Below are 17,109 nucleotides of genomic sequence, written 5' to 3'. Positions count from 1 at the left end.
CGAGGTGTTGTGAGCTTGTAGATCGTCAAACATTTACGCTACTTTTGTGCGATACTCTTTTTCGAAGAAATAGTGCAGGGGTCCTCAATAGAGCGTCGCAGTCCCTCCCCCTTTCAGAACAATGAGTGGCCCAGGAAATGAATCGCAATGCATTTGTGCCATAGGCATTTCGTGCTTTATTTATTTAAAGACCTTTTAAGCGTCGTACGAAGCCAATTACAAAGAAGAAAAACAACAAAAAAAGCGTTGTAACCTGCCGTTTTTTTCTACTTTCTAATTATTTGTTTGGCCCGAAATATTGTGTGTGTTGTCATGATTTGTCACGACAAGAGTTGGCTTCGTACGACGCTTAAAAGGTCTTTAAATAAATAAAGCACAAAATGCCTATGGCACAAATGCATTGTGATTCATTTCCTGGGCCACTCGTTGTTCTGAAAGGGGGAGGGACTGCGACGCTATATTTGGCACACCTCTCTGCTCCTGTGTGCATTAGAGGGATTTAGAGCCATTCAAGAAATGACTGAAATTAATTTACGAGTTAAAACGGAGAGATTAAAAAAGCAAGGCAGTTCAAAGAATCACTTTTGATTACACAAGAATGTGTTGACAGTCAGAGGCGGAGTGATTCTGAGTGCACACATCAAAACGAGACGAGCGGAGTCAGAAGATTGCAACAACATGATGTACAACCATTCACACACACACACACACACACACACACACACACACACACACACACACACACACACACACACACACACACACTACATGAAGTAAAAGTAGCGATACAACAATGTTAGAAATACTCTTGTCATTAGGTGGCCTGTATTCAAACTTCTACTTCAGTAAAAGTACATTAGTATTGTCATCAAAATATACTATGATTTTTTTTTTTTATGAGCAAATCTACAAATTGACTGTAGATCACCAATTTACGAATAGCCTATGTATAAAACAGGGCTTAAGTGGTTAATGTACACGTGGTGTAATATAATAATTTAATCTGCAAAGCAATTAGTAACTAATGTTTTCAAATAACCCTCATAATCCTAGTGGAGAAAAAAAGTGCAACAATTGAGTGGAGTACCTACAAAATACTTTGTTCTTTTCTCCCACTTGCACACACAGCTGATGCAAACCAGAGGCGTCTTTGTACAGCGTTAAGAGAGCCAATCAAAGCAGCAGCCTAAATCACTTCCAAATTGCTTCCTCATAGAGCTCAGGGAAACGTCTGGTGCCAACAGAAAAAAAGACAAATAATGGCTGTCGGGTGGAAACCTTGTATGTCCAGAAACCATCACTTTTTAAATTATTTTAGAAACATTTTAAAATAGCAGAAGATCTACAAGCTCACAATGCATGGATGCGTTGTGAGCTTGTAGATCTGCTATTTTCAAGACTTCTGTGAGACACTCTTCTGTGATGGAGTATGGCATTCATTTGCACAAAAAAGTTGAAAAATGGAGATACAAGGTTTTCGACAGCAGCGAGAAGGATTTTCTTTTTTCAGCCAGTAGGCACTGGCCGGGGCAGTGGGGTTCTGAGCTTATATGGTGGGTTAGCGACTAAACGCAGTACCAGGAAGTTCAAATTAAATCAAAGTGGGCTAAAAAACAATAAAATAAAACTTAACAGAAAACATCCGTGGCTGTTGCGACATTCTGTTTAGATGCAACAGTAAGGCCTGGAAAGAAACGGAGACCCAACTCATCAGTCACAGTAGGTTGAAACGCTTAAACCCTCTATACTTGGTTAAAACGGCCGCGAGTCGCAGCTGTACTTGAGACGCAGAGACCAGATCTACAAGCTCACAATGGGTGAGTTTGTAGATCTGCAATTTTTTGGCAAATGGGCCCCGCTCCCTAGAATAGGGATGCTAAGGTTCAAAGGGAACAAACAAAATGAAAGGGAACTGGGTACGCGCACAGACGAGCCGGCCGCAAGAGTTTAACTCCAGGCTGTCAGAAACACACACGACTGTATCGGCGCACGTATACGCATGCGCGCATTGCACACACTCTTATCCCTTTAATGAGCAGAGAACACATGTTTGCAAGATGGAGAAACATCTCTTAAAAGACACCCACATTATGGCTTGTGTCCCAACTGCCTTAATAAATACACCAAAACCACCTCTCTCTCTCATTTGATCTCTCTCCCCCTCTCATTTGATCTCTCTTTCCCTCTCTCTCTCATTTAATATCTCTCTCTCTCTCTCTCTCCTCCCTTCCTTTCATTTCATCTCCCTCTCTCTGAAGATACCCACACAGTGGGCGTGGTTCCAACAGCCTTTACATAATGTCTCTTTTCCTCCCTCACTAAGCCCACGGTCTATCCCAACAGTAGACCCACTTGAACCCCATGCGTTGTGGAGCGGAGTCCCTCAGGGCTCTGTGCTAGTGTGTCTCCCCCAGAATAGGGAGGGATGCTGGGGGTTTAAGTGGTTGACTGTCTCCCTCTCTCCTCCCTCACAAAGCCTACAGTCTCTCCCAGGAGTTTAAGTCCTCGGTACAAGCCCAGTCCTAACACTGTTGAGCAACTTCTTCTCCTTTCCTCCCCTACTCTGCTGTAATGCTTTATTATACTTATGCACTACGACATCTAAGAGGCAGATCTTTTTTTTTTAAGATTCGTTTTTGGCTTCTCTGCCTTTTTGATAGTATCAAGTGAAGACGGACAGGAAAGAGGGAGGAAGAGAAGGGGAGGGCAGATCTTGTACTTTTTACACCATTACAATTATTTGACAATTACTGTCAGTTAGTAGTGGCATTTAGGTTATTGTTACAAAACATACATTAAACAGTTAAGACCCAAAGTAAGTTTAAATAAAATTAAAAAAAGTTATCAAATGATGCATGAGGAGTACTTGAAATACTAAATTACTGTAAATTTACTGTAAATTACATTGTGGTATTACCACTTTTACTTTATACAAAAACAACTTCTTCCACCTCTGTTTGTTGAAAGCAACCACTTGCTGCCCACGTTGCTACGGCGATGTGAACCGCTGATTCCAAAATCACTAGTAACAACATGAGACTAATTGTGTTTACGTGTGTAATTGAGTGTTGGTGAGATTGGACATGCTTTGTGTTAGTGCAATGTTTCGCAAATGAGGGTACAGTTACTACATGGACTACGTGGGAGAAAGTGTATATATATATATATATATATATCATTTTTCAATTAAATTAAATGAAAACCAAGTGGACTTACTGAAATGTTATTGCCACAATTTAAACTTAATTTGCATTAATTGCAACTCTTTCACTCAATTCCTGTTTTTTTTTGTAATTTTCAATGAATTCATTCATATTATCTGATGCTAGGTATGGTTTCCTCTTGCAGTTTTCTAACAAAATGTGGTGAGGAAAAGAGGGTTCAGAATAGAGCTCTTCACGGACTGCCCGATTCCGAAAATACCCGAGTCTCGCACGGGTATCACTCAGGGCCGGGGTCGGAATGGGCCGGATATCCCGCGGAACTCTGGGCTGTCTGTCATTATGTGTAATATCCGAGAAGACTCGTACCACTGTGTGACCGTGTGTGCGGAGTGACAGCGACGTGCTGCACTGGTGAAGGAGAAACATAATGAAGTTCTGTTTAACCCATTTAGAACGTCGAAATAAAAGATCTGCGCTAGATCTGCTATTTTTCAATAGCTAAAGTATAACATAATGCTTAATTAAAACACCAAAAGGGGTTCCCGCCCAGAATGGGTTAACATACTGCAAGGCAAGCCAGCTGCCACAGCCTGCCAGCCTGGCTGATTTGAATTGAAAACACCGGCGTAGAATCATTGATTACTTGTCTGGTCTCTCGGAACCTCGGAAATTAATGGATGTCGGACCAAATTGTCACAGGCCCACTCGGGCTCGGTGACGTCATTTGAAAGAAATCTCGGAACGGGTCGGAATCGGGCCAAAATTGTCACGCGTCTATATCCGACTTTGGTTTTCTTATTTGCAAATGGGTTTTTTTTTTTTTACGCATGAAGAGCTCTAGTTCAGAACTCAGGGAAAGCAGGTACGGAAGACAAACACGTTTGACAATCACTGTGCATACGGAGTGTTGGGGAGGTGTGTGTGTGTGTGTGTGTGTGTGTGTGTGTGTGTGTGTGTGTGTGTGTGTACCGCACGTGTGTGCGGGCGTGCGTGTTCCCTCACCCTTGTGCGTCTCCAATGGCTCTGTTCTCCACCTTGATCTCACACTCTTTGATCATAGAGCTCAGAATCACCTGCAAGAAAAAGGTCACACATACAGTATAACATACACATACAGTATAACATACACATACAGTATAACATACACATACAGTATAACATACACATACAGTATAAGGCTTGTGTTACTGGTTGAAAACCTCACATGGAAAACAATGATGAGTAGAACAGAACAGTCAACACTTGTTGAATGCAAAAGAAATGCATTCAACAACTTAAACCCTATCTATGTATAGTTGCTGTTGGGTTGAAACCTTGTTATCCATTTTTTACGAAAAACCATACAGGTTTTTCGTAAATTAATGACATACCGGTAATTCATCATACTGTAAAGGAGTGTCACACAAAAGTAGTGAAAAGATCTGCAAACACACTATCTTTATATATCCTGGAGGTATGAATTGGTGGCCTCTAGTTGGAGGGCGGTAACATCACCGTTTATCGGGATTGGTTTGCAAATTTGACACTAATGAAAAGGAACAACCCACAACAACTACAGCTGGTTTGCATTCCATTTAAGTACACAGTTTTATTTGCATTTTGTCTCCATGGTTCTGACTATAAGTCTCTTTTTGTTCCGATACCATTGTCTAAATCAATCATATTTCACAGTCAGCCGAGTATTACTCACACAACCACATGAGAAACACCACATCCACGGCGACAGTGTGGCCTTACAGAACATGGGAAACGCGCTGTTGACTACAAAACACTGCTCTACTGCAGATAGTAAGCACTAGGCAGAGTGCACTAGTTCATCACACTACAAAACACTGCTCTACTGCAGATAGTAAGTAATAGGCAGAGTGCACTAGTTCATCACACTACAAAACACTGCTCTACTACAGATAGTAAGTAATAGGCAGAGTGCACTAGTTCATCACACTACAAAACACTGCTCTACTACAGATAGTAAGTAATAGGCAGAGTGCACTAGTTCATCACACTACAAAACACTGCTCTACTACAGATAGTAAGTACTAGGCAGAGTGCACTAGTTCATCACACTACAAAACACTGCTCTACTGCAGATAGTAAGTAATAGGCAGAGTGCACTAGTTCATCACACTACAAAACACTGCTCTACTGCAGATAGTAAGCACTAGGCAGAGTGCACTAGTTTTACTCCCTCACACTAATTTAGTAGCTGTTGTTTTAGTGCAATCACACAGCCAATACTTTTTGAGTTTGAAGGAGAGATTTGCAGACACTGCGATTCTGAAGTCACTTTTGTTTTGCTTTATTTTGATTTTTATAAGAGACAGGAAACTGAGGGCAGAGAGAGGGGAAAACGCATTGCAACGTAAGTGAAGTCTCCAGCCAGAATCAACACCATTATGAGGTCAGCGTACTATCCGGGTCAGCTAATGGTGCACGTGGGCGGAAAGTATCCGTTTGATTGACTGAATTGACTTTATTAACACACAACAGCACAGGTATGACAGCCAACGGTTTGTGTGTTTACCCCAGTATCTACTGCATTTTATTTATCCAGGGTATAGGTTAGCTAAGCACGAACGTCCTGGGAATTACCCTACACTGTTGGCCACTGAACCACCTCAGTGCCTTGCTCAAGGGCACTTTAACTGTGAGTGTTGGCTCACCTCCCCACCTCCCTTTCCGGTTTGGGGGATCAAACCCGGGAGCCTTTGCATGCACAAATGCACTCCACTAAATGTCTAGGTCAGAGACCCAAAAGATACATTAAGGTGCCTCCATGGGACCCACATTTACAAAGATACATTAAGAATTAACCACTGAAGCCCCATTTAAAGACATTTATGAAAATAGCCGAAAATTGTTGACTTGTATTATTACTACTAGACCGGTGCGCAGCTGTAAAGCACCGAGTCGGTAACGATGGAAGTTGGAGATCCATGCCCCACCCGGCTATGCAATACCCGTTGTATCCGTGTCAGAGTACCCGTTCCACCCATCTGTCTGTGTCCTTTTATGCCCATATATGGAGATTTCTCTATCCGTCTCTGTTGTGACACACAGCCATGTAAAAGAGCGGTGTGAACAGCTCAAAAACTGGTTTTGTAAGCATGTTTTCTTCTTATCTTTCTTGTTCGAGAAAGCAGGATTTGTACTCGTTATGAAGTTTTGGTAAGGCTAACTATTTTTTAGAGGGGGCAAAATGTGAAAATATGAAAACACTCAAGGGCTACATCTCCTATAATGTACTTTCGGACAATATTAACACAATCTCTGGATTAATTAAAGAATGATTACTATATGCCAGGATATCTCCCCGTTCAACCCTTATTTTGAAGATCCAAAACACCGCGACCGGAACCGGATTTTGACTGAATGCGTGTTGTCGGATCAGTTGTTGATGTTTCACTAGCTGATGAGAAGTACAGGCCGACGCCATTACTGCCATTACCACTAGGCTCCGTGCAATAAGCGTTGTTTTGACCTGCCGCCTGGGAGGGTGGCAGGTCAAGTCCAGTCTTATGGCCAACAACAGATAGCCATCAGTAGCCTTTCCACTAGGTCGGAACAAAACATTTTATACAACTGTATTAACGTAGCCTACGTATTTTGGCGGTGTCGCTTCCCGACAATTAAAGTAGGCTACGTTTAATTTGTTAAAGTGTTAAAGTAAAAATAAAAAACAGATGACGGATCACTGATTGTACACAGTGGAGTTCCAGGTGTTAAAGGGAGTCTACATTACATGTCCAACATGAGGTTTCAGCTCAGCATCACTAGTGGACACAGAACATCAGCTGACGTTTAGTCGTCAAGGGGGGAAAAATTACCCACGTGAAAATGGATGGCATGAAATTCTGACACAAATAGACACAGGACAGAAGAGTGTGAGTGTGTGTGTATGTATGTGTGAGACAGAGTCAGTCTGTGCGTGATTATGTATGAGTGTGACTGTCTGTCTGCTGTATTGTCAATGTAATGAGATGAGGTCATGTACTGTATGCCATACTGACATGCAGTACATGTTTGACATGTTGATTTGCATATCCCAAATCTCATCTTTTAAGACTGAGTTTTGCAAGTGATCCGATGGGATTGAGTGTTCAGACACGGTTTTCAGACACCTACTACTATTGTTTGCTGAGGTAACAACATGATGACATGCAGTAGGCGTGAGTAAATATGCTTTACAACAAGTTACAACAGGTAGATCTGCTACTGAATGTAGCAGATCTGCAAGCTTGGCTGTAGTCAGCGACCCACACGACAAAGTATATAAATTACCCCAAAGCACCTACGAATGTGGCTCAAATCCAATGAGCAAAAATCAGTTTCCAACTTTCCATATGTATCAAAAACCAATCAGAATCGGGCTGCTAATGTGAACATAGCATAGTATGTGTGTGTGAGCGAGAGAGAGAGGTGTGTGTGTCTGTGTGTGTGTGTGTGTGTGTGTGCGTGTGTGTGTGCGCACGCACGTGCGTGCACAGGCATACCTCGTGTTCAGGGGAGAGATGTTCCATGTCCGTCCTTAAACACCTCAGACCAGGCAGGAAGTGGTTGACCATCAACTCTTCAGAAATGACTGCACACAGGAAGTCAAGGAATCAAACAGCACCAAAAACAGCCCTTGAGCTGAAAGTGGTGGAGGGTAAATGGTAAAGGGTGCATTTATATAGCATGTTTATTTATAAGTGCTTTACATTCAACCACTCACACACCAAGGCACCAGCATGCTCATCAGGAGCAGTTAGCTGTTCAGTGTCTTGCTCGAGGACACTTCCACAGTTAGTAACAATGTGGGACCCCGACTGACAGACCACGGAGAGCAACTCTTTACTCCAGACCCACTGAAATGATTAGCATTTACCAAAGTAAACCAACGTATAGAGAAACAAAAGGCCACTGTTAGCTCAATCTCATTGAGCTAACAAGATTACATATTGTTTTAATGCCAGATTTAGTTACTACCGTACATCTGTGAACCTACTGCAGGCAGATGTGTAGTGCAGACAGAATGGGAGTGCTTGATTTTACAAGCCTCGCCCCGAAAGGTCCGTAGTCACTCGCCGTCACAGTTATAATACACCTTACGCGTATGGGCGGTGTATAGAAGACCTGCACGCCTGTCAGGCTTTTAAGGAAAACAAGTGCTCCCCTTGGAGCACTTGTTTCACAGTGGATCACAGTAGAAAGTATTAACAAATAACACATCTGTGACTGATATGATCTGATCAAAGGAGTAGATTATAGTCTGTTTTATCACGGAAACCAGCCAATCGTAATCAAGGATTGGGTACTATCCGCTTTAGAAAACAGCAGTCGCAAGCAGAGGGAGGAATTAATTGGCATAACAACTAAATTGGGAGAAAAATACTTTGCCGGCCTAAATTTAGGAGACCAAAAAAACCTGCCATTGGAATCCACATAATAGCATAACAGGTTGGCATGGGAAAAACCTTCAACATCTGAAGGACGTTAAAAGCAGGGGGGGCATCTTGCCATGTGGCAGACTCAGCCCATCTGGCACAAAATGCTAGACTAGAACAAACCACAAAAGTCATAAACTATAAAAGTATACGAGAAAAAGAAATACTAGTGGCCAGAGATTAGTGAGCACGTGCTCGGGCCACCTGCTGTAAGCAGTAGGAGTTGCCGTACAGGGCAGCGCTGGCGAACCGGGGTTAATTTTAGAGTACGTCTGCGAATGTCCCTGCTCGTCACACTGATTAGAAGAGAAGCGTGTGTGTGCAATGAAGAGGTATGGGCTCTGAGGTCAGAGTCTGCGTAGCCTCCTCTTGGACACGGCTGCACTGTCAAATCACAGCCTGACAAAGACCCACAGCATCTAAACCTCAGACCCAGCTGTGTGTCTGTGTGTAAAAGAAACAGAACCTATGAGAGAGAGACGGCAAGGAGATCGCCCCAAGAGGTTCGGGCTGCAACTCCACCCCACCCCCCCGTTCTGGGAAAACACACACACACACACACACACACACACACACACACACACACACACACACACACTTTCAGCAGGGGGTTGGTGGGAGAGGAGAGAGAGAGAGAGAGAGAGAGAGAGAGAGAGACGTGTAAGACCAGTTCTGGGAAGTCTGACCAAAGCCTTGAAACACTGTATTTCCATCTCTCCCCTTGCGCACTCTCTCTCTCTCTCGCTCTCTCTGGGTCTCTCTCTCTCCGTTTCTCATCCTTTCCTTTGCTTAACCAACCCTGTAATTACCTCTAGCCCCAAAAATGGAGGCAGCTTATTTTCCTTTTCTGCTCCTGCCAACAGCACAGCCAAACACTGCCAACATATACATGCGTATGCAAACACACAAAAGCTCAGTCGATATGTTTCACACACATTCACATTAGTGCACACACACACACACACACACACACACACACACACACACACACACACACACACACACACACACACAGGTTCATCAAACTATGTGTACACACAGATATCTTATTCCCTTATGTGCCACACAAATTGTCACACAAATGTACAGTTTTGTACACACATATATTTGATCCTTTGACAGTTGTGCCCAGTATAACCAGGGTTTGACCTGAAGGTTGTTATTGTAACATCCTCCCCTCTGACTCACTGCTAGAGCAGCTCTGAACAGCCCCAGGCTAAAGCCCCTCCTCCCCTTCCCAACACACACACACCCCCCTAGAAATATACATGCTTACAATACATAGGACTGACTGACTGAGGTGGATTCTTCACATACTGTAACCCCCCCCCATCCAATCAGAGCTAGCAAGCTATTCCACATAATTATTATCAAATTGTTTCAATACCACATTATTGGTCACATGCAGCGTGAGACCTTGTCTGTTTGGAGGCAGTACAATATTTTAAACATGTGGCACGATATGCTAACATGCTTTTCCTCCACTTTAAACCCGCCGCCGTCCCGAATCCCGGCATTGTCAAAAACAGCCAAAATATTCAATAGAATAATACGTTTAAAAATAGCACAAATCTACAACTTACAAGTTCATATACGTTGTGATGCATAGTGAGCTTGTAGATACTTTCACTATTTTGTTGTATGAGAAGGTAGGGGACCACACAATCACAGGCCTTAACGTGTCATTAAAAATGTCATTAAAAATGTAGCTTGACCAACGTAGTTCTCCATTCACTGTGCTGAGGCTCAACAACATATTTGCTGTACGACCTGGAAGGAACTTGTCAACATAAATGAGCCTCAGTTTAATTCCTGTGTCAACAGCGGACAGGACATAAACCTTGATCCAAGCTCATACTGTATACCTGCTGTACGTCACGCACACAGTTCCACTGAAAAGGCCTATACATCAAGTTGTTTTTATTTAAATCTTTTTCATTCCTGAGACCCCCCTAGAATCACTTCAAGCCCTTGTGGTCTCTGCACCTGTGAGAACCACTCACTCCCTCCCCAGGTCAAACGTAGGGGTGTAGGCAGAGACAGGGACTATACATGTGGGAGGAATTCATTAGACCTAATTAGTACTGTGGGGAAAATTCTATTTCAGCTCAGGGGGTTCAGGTACACTTTGACACATTACTGTCCTGGAATCGTACCTGGGACAGTCAGCGCTTCTGACTCCCCACGCAGGCTCACTAACCAATGTTTATTTTTTATTTTGTTTTTCTTTTGCACGGAATCTATGAAAAAACATTGGACTGCATGGAATGTGTGAGTGTGCTGTGTGGCCATTTCACTCCATATAGTGTAGTTTGACCATAATGCTGAGAGACTGAAAAAACTGTAGGCCAGACAAGGTCTACAAAGAAGGCAAAGAGAGATGAGACACGGAGCAAGAGAGAGAGATAAAGAAAGAGAGAGAGAGAGAGAGAGAGAGAAGAGAGAGAGAGAGAGGGAGGGAGGGAGATGGATGTATCACAGTACCGTAGTTATTATGGAGCACATAAACCAGTCACCAAAACTGTGATCTTGTAGATATTTTCTGAAAAAAGAAATTCGTATCTTTCTTTCCAGAAGGATACAGCAACAGGAGATGGCGCTGTAGGCCTCAAACAGCTGCGTGGCGATGTCCATCCGCTTGTTCTCCGCCGCCTGGCTGTTGTTACCCAGCGCTAGCTTGTGGAGGTGAGGCAACACGACTGAGGAGAGGAGAGGAGAGGAAAGCCCTTCATTAGTACTCCATTAGTACGACCATGTCACTTTGAAAAGACAAACAAACATCCGAATCAGCTTTAATGTAATCACAGGTTTACAGGTGCAGACAAAGTAGGTGCAAATTCTGTGCAAATTCCACCAACAACAACAACAAAAAACACCTATTATCATCACAATGATGAAGAATAAATCATAACTGATTGGTTACGTGACGGTGGTATGCACTGGAAATGTTCAGCTATAAAGCTGAACATTTCCAGGGTTAAAGATGCCATTAAATGGGCGCCCGCTGGTTTAAGTGGACCAGGTGCATGCCATATATAGGCTCTGGCCTGACAGCATGTCGCGTGTTCGAGTCCCGTTCATGACGACCTTTGCTGCATGTCTCTCCCCTTATCTCTTTCCTGTCTATCTTCACTTGATACAGAATAAAGGCAGAAAAGCCCCAAAAAAAGATGGCATTATTAAAATTGTCGTTCTGAAATGTTGATGTCTTCACAAGCATAGTAATACAACCGTGCATGTGCGTGTGTGCGCGCATGGTTTACATTCGTCTCTGAAGCGCGGGTCTGCGTTGGGTCCGACCCGTCCGAAGGTTCTGATGATCTCCATGTGCAAAGAGTGCTGGTCCTGGTACTGAGGGTCCTCCAGGAAGGACGCCAGCTGCATCTTCACACGCTCCAGCAACTACACACACACACACACACACACACACACACACACACACACACTTGAGTACTGTACATTTTTGGAGTATACATATATTTTTTGCAAGCTCATGACTCCAAAATATGGAATGGGTAATAAAGGTACCCAAAAGAGAAATTATGATGTCTTCCCAGGGCCCAAACTAGTGAAAATAGCAGATCTACAAGCTCAAAACGCGTCACTTTGCGAGATGTTGTGAGCTTGTAGATTTTCTATTTTCAGTAGTACTTAAACGTTTCTTTTGTAATTTATGGAATTTCTTAAATCTTTCTTCGATTTCTTCATGAAATTACTGAACAAAATCATCATTAATTCAAGAAAATGTTTGCTTTTCTGGGAACGTTTTTTTTAAATGTTTTGAAACAATGAAAATTCAAAACTAAATGTAGGAAACTTAAAAATGTGTCCGCGAGACACTGCAGTAGGTAGTTTCCTACCTCTTTCTGTGTGACGGTCTCCATGATGGTTCCAAAGGCAGGGATGGTGGATATCCTCACTGAGCTGAAGTTAAAAGGAGAACAAGCAACACACATTGTTCTCACCACAGTAGTTAGAAAACTGATCCAAAAGGAATGGTTACATTTTGAACACCCATTAGGGGTGGGCATTTGGGCCTTTTTTAATTTGTTTAAACTTGTGTAAACCTTGTAATGTGGGCGGTTTAAGGCGGCTAACTGTTTGTGACGTCATATCGATAAATAAAGTCGTGGTCTTACAGTAGGTGTGGGCGGTTGGAATAGGGTCATAAACATGTATTTTAACATAGATTAGGTCTATATCTCATTCTGTATGGATGTTGTCTTCTCTTCAAATGTTTAAAAATAAGAATTGTAAAATATTGATTGACAAACATTATAATATTTATAATGGATATCCCATTACTATTCTGTTGATTTAACGATGAACAAAACTGAACGTACAAGAATAAAAGAAGACTTGAAAGCCATAGAAAATCTTGCTGGGATTTGGAGGAGGCGGTTTGCAGAACGCAAACCCAAGAATATTATTGAACTGGAGGCCACTATACACACAAGGAATGGGCCGAAATGCAGAATATTATTGAACTGGAGGCCACTGTACACACGAGGAATGGGCCAAAATGCTGAATATTATTGAACTGGAGGCCACTGTACACACGAGGAATGGGCCAAAATGCCACAGGAATGCTGCCAGAAGCATGTTCCTGGCTAGTGGCTATTCATCGCAACGGAAATGAAAAATAGCTGGCAGTGAGTGCTATTTTGGTTAAATATTCTTGGTAGTAAATTAGTTAAAAGTGGCTATTCTCTTCTTCTTTTCCCCCCCCAACTTATTTAATATTAGTTGTGTTGAGCTATGTACATGTATACATAGATCCTGTATTATTTGTGTATTTCATACAGTTGACATTTAGTGAATTTTGCCAATAAACCAGATTTTCAGTGGTGTTTGGGTAATTTTAGCGCAACCTGTATGTTTTAGGCTGTATGGGTTTCAAGTCATCAGTTAAGTCTTTACGCCTGTGAGAATTCCAAGGTTATTAATTACTACACGATTATAATTTATTATAACACCCGTAGTTTTACAATGTGTTGACAGTGGTGGAGAAGACAACATGTCTATAAATTCCTTCTGTGACTTCAAAGACCTTCTATACTTGCGCTTGCGGCACTAACTTTGAATTAGCATTCATTTTATTCTATTGAACACGTATGTGTTGTTTTTATTTTACTGTTCTTTGTTGTTATTATTCTTTTACAATCTATTGCACAACACGTTGCTGAAGTGTCTGTTTTCAATCTGTAGTTTAATGTGTTGTTCCTTTCTTTTTTTCCACTGTATTGCACAGCGCTGTGAGCAGCATTCTAACAACCCACCACCCATCTGACAACTAAACAGGTCTTTTAAAAAGGGATAGTTCACGTCCCCCAAAAATTTATTTTTCTATTGATTACTCACCCATAAATTCAAGTCTCTATGGGGTAAGTAACCGATAGAAATAAATAATCATTTTGGGTGTGAACTATACCTTTCAGTTGTCAGATGGGTGGGCATGCGTTTCAGAGAATGTTATGATCAATCAATCAATCAATCATATATAATAATTATGTTATATCATCATTACAATCTAAGTGTTTTGCCATTTATTTGGGGGCTCATGTGCAATACCCTCAGAGACCTGCAGCCCACATGAGGACAAAGTTAAAGGAACACCATTTTCAACGCATCTTCATATAATTGGTCCTCACTAGAGCTCAATGGCACACTTTCTGTTGACTATGGAAGGAACTTCCCATTGCAATCAGAGCTGCAGTGAAGACTCACTCCCAATCTTCCGCCGTCTGAAAACAGACTTCAGCTTAGCCAGCAGCACTTGCCGTAGCACTTGTCCTAGCGTCGACGACCTTCAGGCGTATGCAAAGGCTCAACCTATGTAATTTAGATTACATACGTTTTACATAAGCATTTTATGTAGACGTATGCTCATAGTTTAATTGTACAGATATTCTACTCTTCTTCCTTATGATTCTTGATGACAATTTGTTTGTATTACCATGCGTTGTTCTTGCTTACTGTAAATCGCTGTGGATTAAGAGTGTCTGCTAAATGCCTAAATTGTACTCACTCTGTCTCAATGGGTGATGTGCTCCTCTATAAGTGAAAGTTTGAGTTTTGTCATTTTCTTGTATGGGTTTAACCCATTTTGTGCAGGAACCCCTTTAGGTGTTCTTAGCATTATGTTATACTTTAGCTATTGAAAAATAGCAGATCTACAAGCTCATACGAGCTTGTAGTTCTGCTATTTTTGAAAAAATCGTGAAAATGTGCCTGAAATCATTGAATATATATTCTTTCAGAGCGAGTTTTTAACTCAAATCTTTGCTACTGGGAGGGTCCCTGGAACAACATATTTTCAGATGGGGGTCGGCGGCCAATGTAATATATTTGGGGTCCTTGACATGAATATGTTTGAGAATGACTGACATAGAAACATTTTTTTAATTTCGACGTCAGGTCTAAATGGGTTTAACTCACAATTCAGGCCCACTGCACAGAGTTATAAGGGCCGGGGCGGCCCGGCGGTGAACTAACGCTTCGTTCATGCCGCGGAGAATCAACTGCAATGCCCACCACCACACAGCAGGGGGAGAGAGACAGAGAGAGAGAGACAGAGACAGAGAGAGAGATTGTGACAGGATGGGGGAGAAAGAGGGAGGGACTTAGATAAAAGGGTGGGGGGGGGGGGGGTGGAGGAAGAGAAAGGAGAAGGATGGAGCAGTGGTTCTCAAGCTTTTCATTTCAATCACCACCATAGCTCTCAGGGTGTACAGCATTCTGTGCACTCTCAGAGTTACAGACATGGCAACGGTACATTTGGAGGCCACTCGCCCCACTTTGAGAACCACTGGAGTCAACCAACCGGCTGATATTGGTTAAGGGGGAGGGTGGGCCCTACTTAAAGAGGAAGAGGAGGAGTGTTAACAAACAAACACACATGCAGAGCTGTGGCTGCATGCACACACACACACAAACACGCACACACAGAACCACACACGCCAGCAGCGCACACTGATGACATCGCTAGAATGAGTGTTGGCTGATGGTGCAGGCTGATGAGGCGGACAGGCGTTTGCGGCGATAGTGACGGCGAATTTACGACGGAAAACAACCTCCCGCCCACGGGCCAGGCAGGGACGAGCCCCCACAGATGCTCTTTATTTGGTGAAAAGCTCCATCACTTGCAGTTTTGAGAGTTGTGTGTTGTTGTAGTAAGTAAGTAAATAGGAATCTCTGGAGAAATGCACAGGACTAGAATTTGACATGCCTGATGAAGAGGACGGACTGGAAAACATTTCTATTTCAGTGGTTATCAAATATTAACACAATTTGTGCCAAGACGTCTCCAGACGTCCTAGGAACTATGGGCTGAATATTTAATTAAAGAATCAAAGGTTTTATGGTCATGATTCACCAGGATCCTGGATTTCTTGGCTTAAAACAATTGATATTTTTGTAAGTCTCTATGGGAAAAATGTATGGACGATTTTTCAGTGGAACCAGAAAACATTGCCCACTGCTATGGCCTATACACGCCACTTTGAGGACCACTGCTGTACAGGTGTCAGCAACACATGTCAAAGTGTTACCGTCACTCAGTGACAACAACACACTTCTCTCAATGTCACCTCGCTGGCGGGCGGGCGGGCGCACGGGGCTGGTGCCTGCGTGGCGATATGTGGGCGGCAGACAGAGGTCAGGTGGTTGAGGGGGGAAGGGGGGGAGGGGGAGACGCGGTGCAGTGGGGTTGGTGTTCTTAACGTTGTTGTTGTCACTTACATTTCGGGGTCGGAAGACAATGTGATGAGAGCCGGCACCACTCTCTGAGCTACCAGCGTCTCATTCACCCCCTTTACCAGCAGCTGATCCCATTGGACAGAGCCAGCCGTGATGTCACAGAGGTGGGCGTGGCATTGGGACAAGAGCGAGCAACACCGCCGATAGAGAGAGAGAGAGAGAGAGAGAGAGAGAGAGAGATAAAGAAAGAGTGAAGGAGGGAGAGAAAGTGTGAGACCGATAGAGAGAGAGAAAGAGTGAGTGAGAGAGAGAGAAAGAGTGAGAGAAAGAGAGAGAGTGAGTGAGAGAGAGGGGCAATAGGCAGGGGAGGGATAAAAAGAAAAGGAATAGACAAAAACAAAAGATAGGAAGAAAGTGATATACAATGACAAGAACTGCAGCAGCGAGGCAGCGGTGTATACAAACAAATGCATACACACTCTAGCAACACATACGCACACACATACGCGCACACTTGCACACACGCACGCACACACAGCAGAGATGACCATGCCAACGTAGCTAGACTGCTGCACAGTAAGTGTTCCTTCCAACATGGTGAGCATAAGGCTGTAAGCAATGCCACAGATCCCAGGTCAGATGCTATCTCATGTGTGGATGGGGAGAGAGAGAGAGAGAGAGACATAGACACCTCATGGTATACCAGTCTGATCTGGGAGCTGTGGAGCATAGCTTTGACGATGGAATGGTGACTGGGGGAAATAGGGGGTGAGTCTACTTCACAGTACATGGAGGGGGGGGGGGGGGGGGGGGTGCGTGAG

The 17,109-nt window shown here is 43.1% G+C and overlaps 1 protein-coding gene across 7 annotated transcripts in view; it reads right to left on the bottom strand.

The window, feature by feature from the left end:
- Positions 1-17,109, bottom strand: part of relch (RAB11 binding and LisH domain, coiled-coil and HEAT repeat containing) — a 75,091-nt gene that overhangs the window by 5,020 nt on the left and 52,962 nt on the right. For 5 of the 7 annotated variants that reach the window (XM_083778757.1, XM_083778761.1, XM_083778759.1 and 2 more), the window contains 6 exons: positions 16,331-16,413; positions 12,451-12,514; positions 11,854-11,992; positions 11,173-11,289; positions 7,658-7,746; positions 4,167-4,237 (listed from right to left, as the gene is read on the bottom strand). In XM_083778757.1, coding sequence (XP_083634883.1) covers positions 4,167-4,237; positions 7,658-7,746; positions 11,173-11,289; positions 11,854-11,992; positions 12,451-12,514; positions 16,331-16,413 — 563 coding nt within the window. Of the gene's footprint in view, positions 1-4,166; positions 4,238-7,657; positions 7,747-11,172; positions 11,290-11,853; positions 11,993-12,450; positions 12,515-15,028; positions 15,112-16,330; positions 16,414-17,109 lie in introns of all 7 variants that reach the window. The other 2 variants (XM_083778758.1, XM_083778760.1) reach the window with 1 other exon arrangement.

Source organism: Protomyctophum parallelum (assembly GCF_964188405.1).
Source record: "Protomyctophum parallelum genome assembly, chromosome: 12".
Lineage (NCBI taxonomy): Eukaryota > Metazoa > Chordata > Actinopteri > Myctophiformes > Myctophidae > Protomyctophum > Protomyctophum parallelum.
Note: the sequence above shows the minus strand (reverse complement) of the source record. Positions and strands in the feature narration are given on the sequence as shown.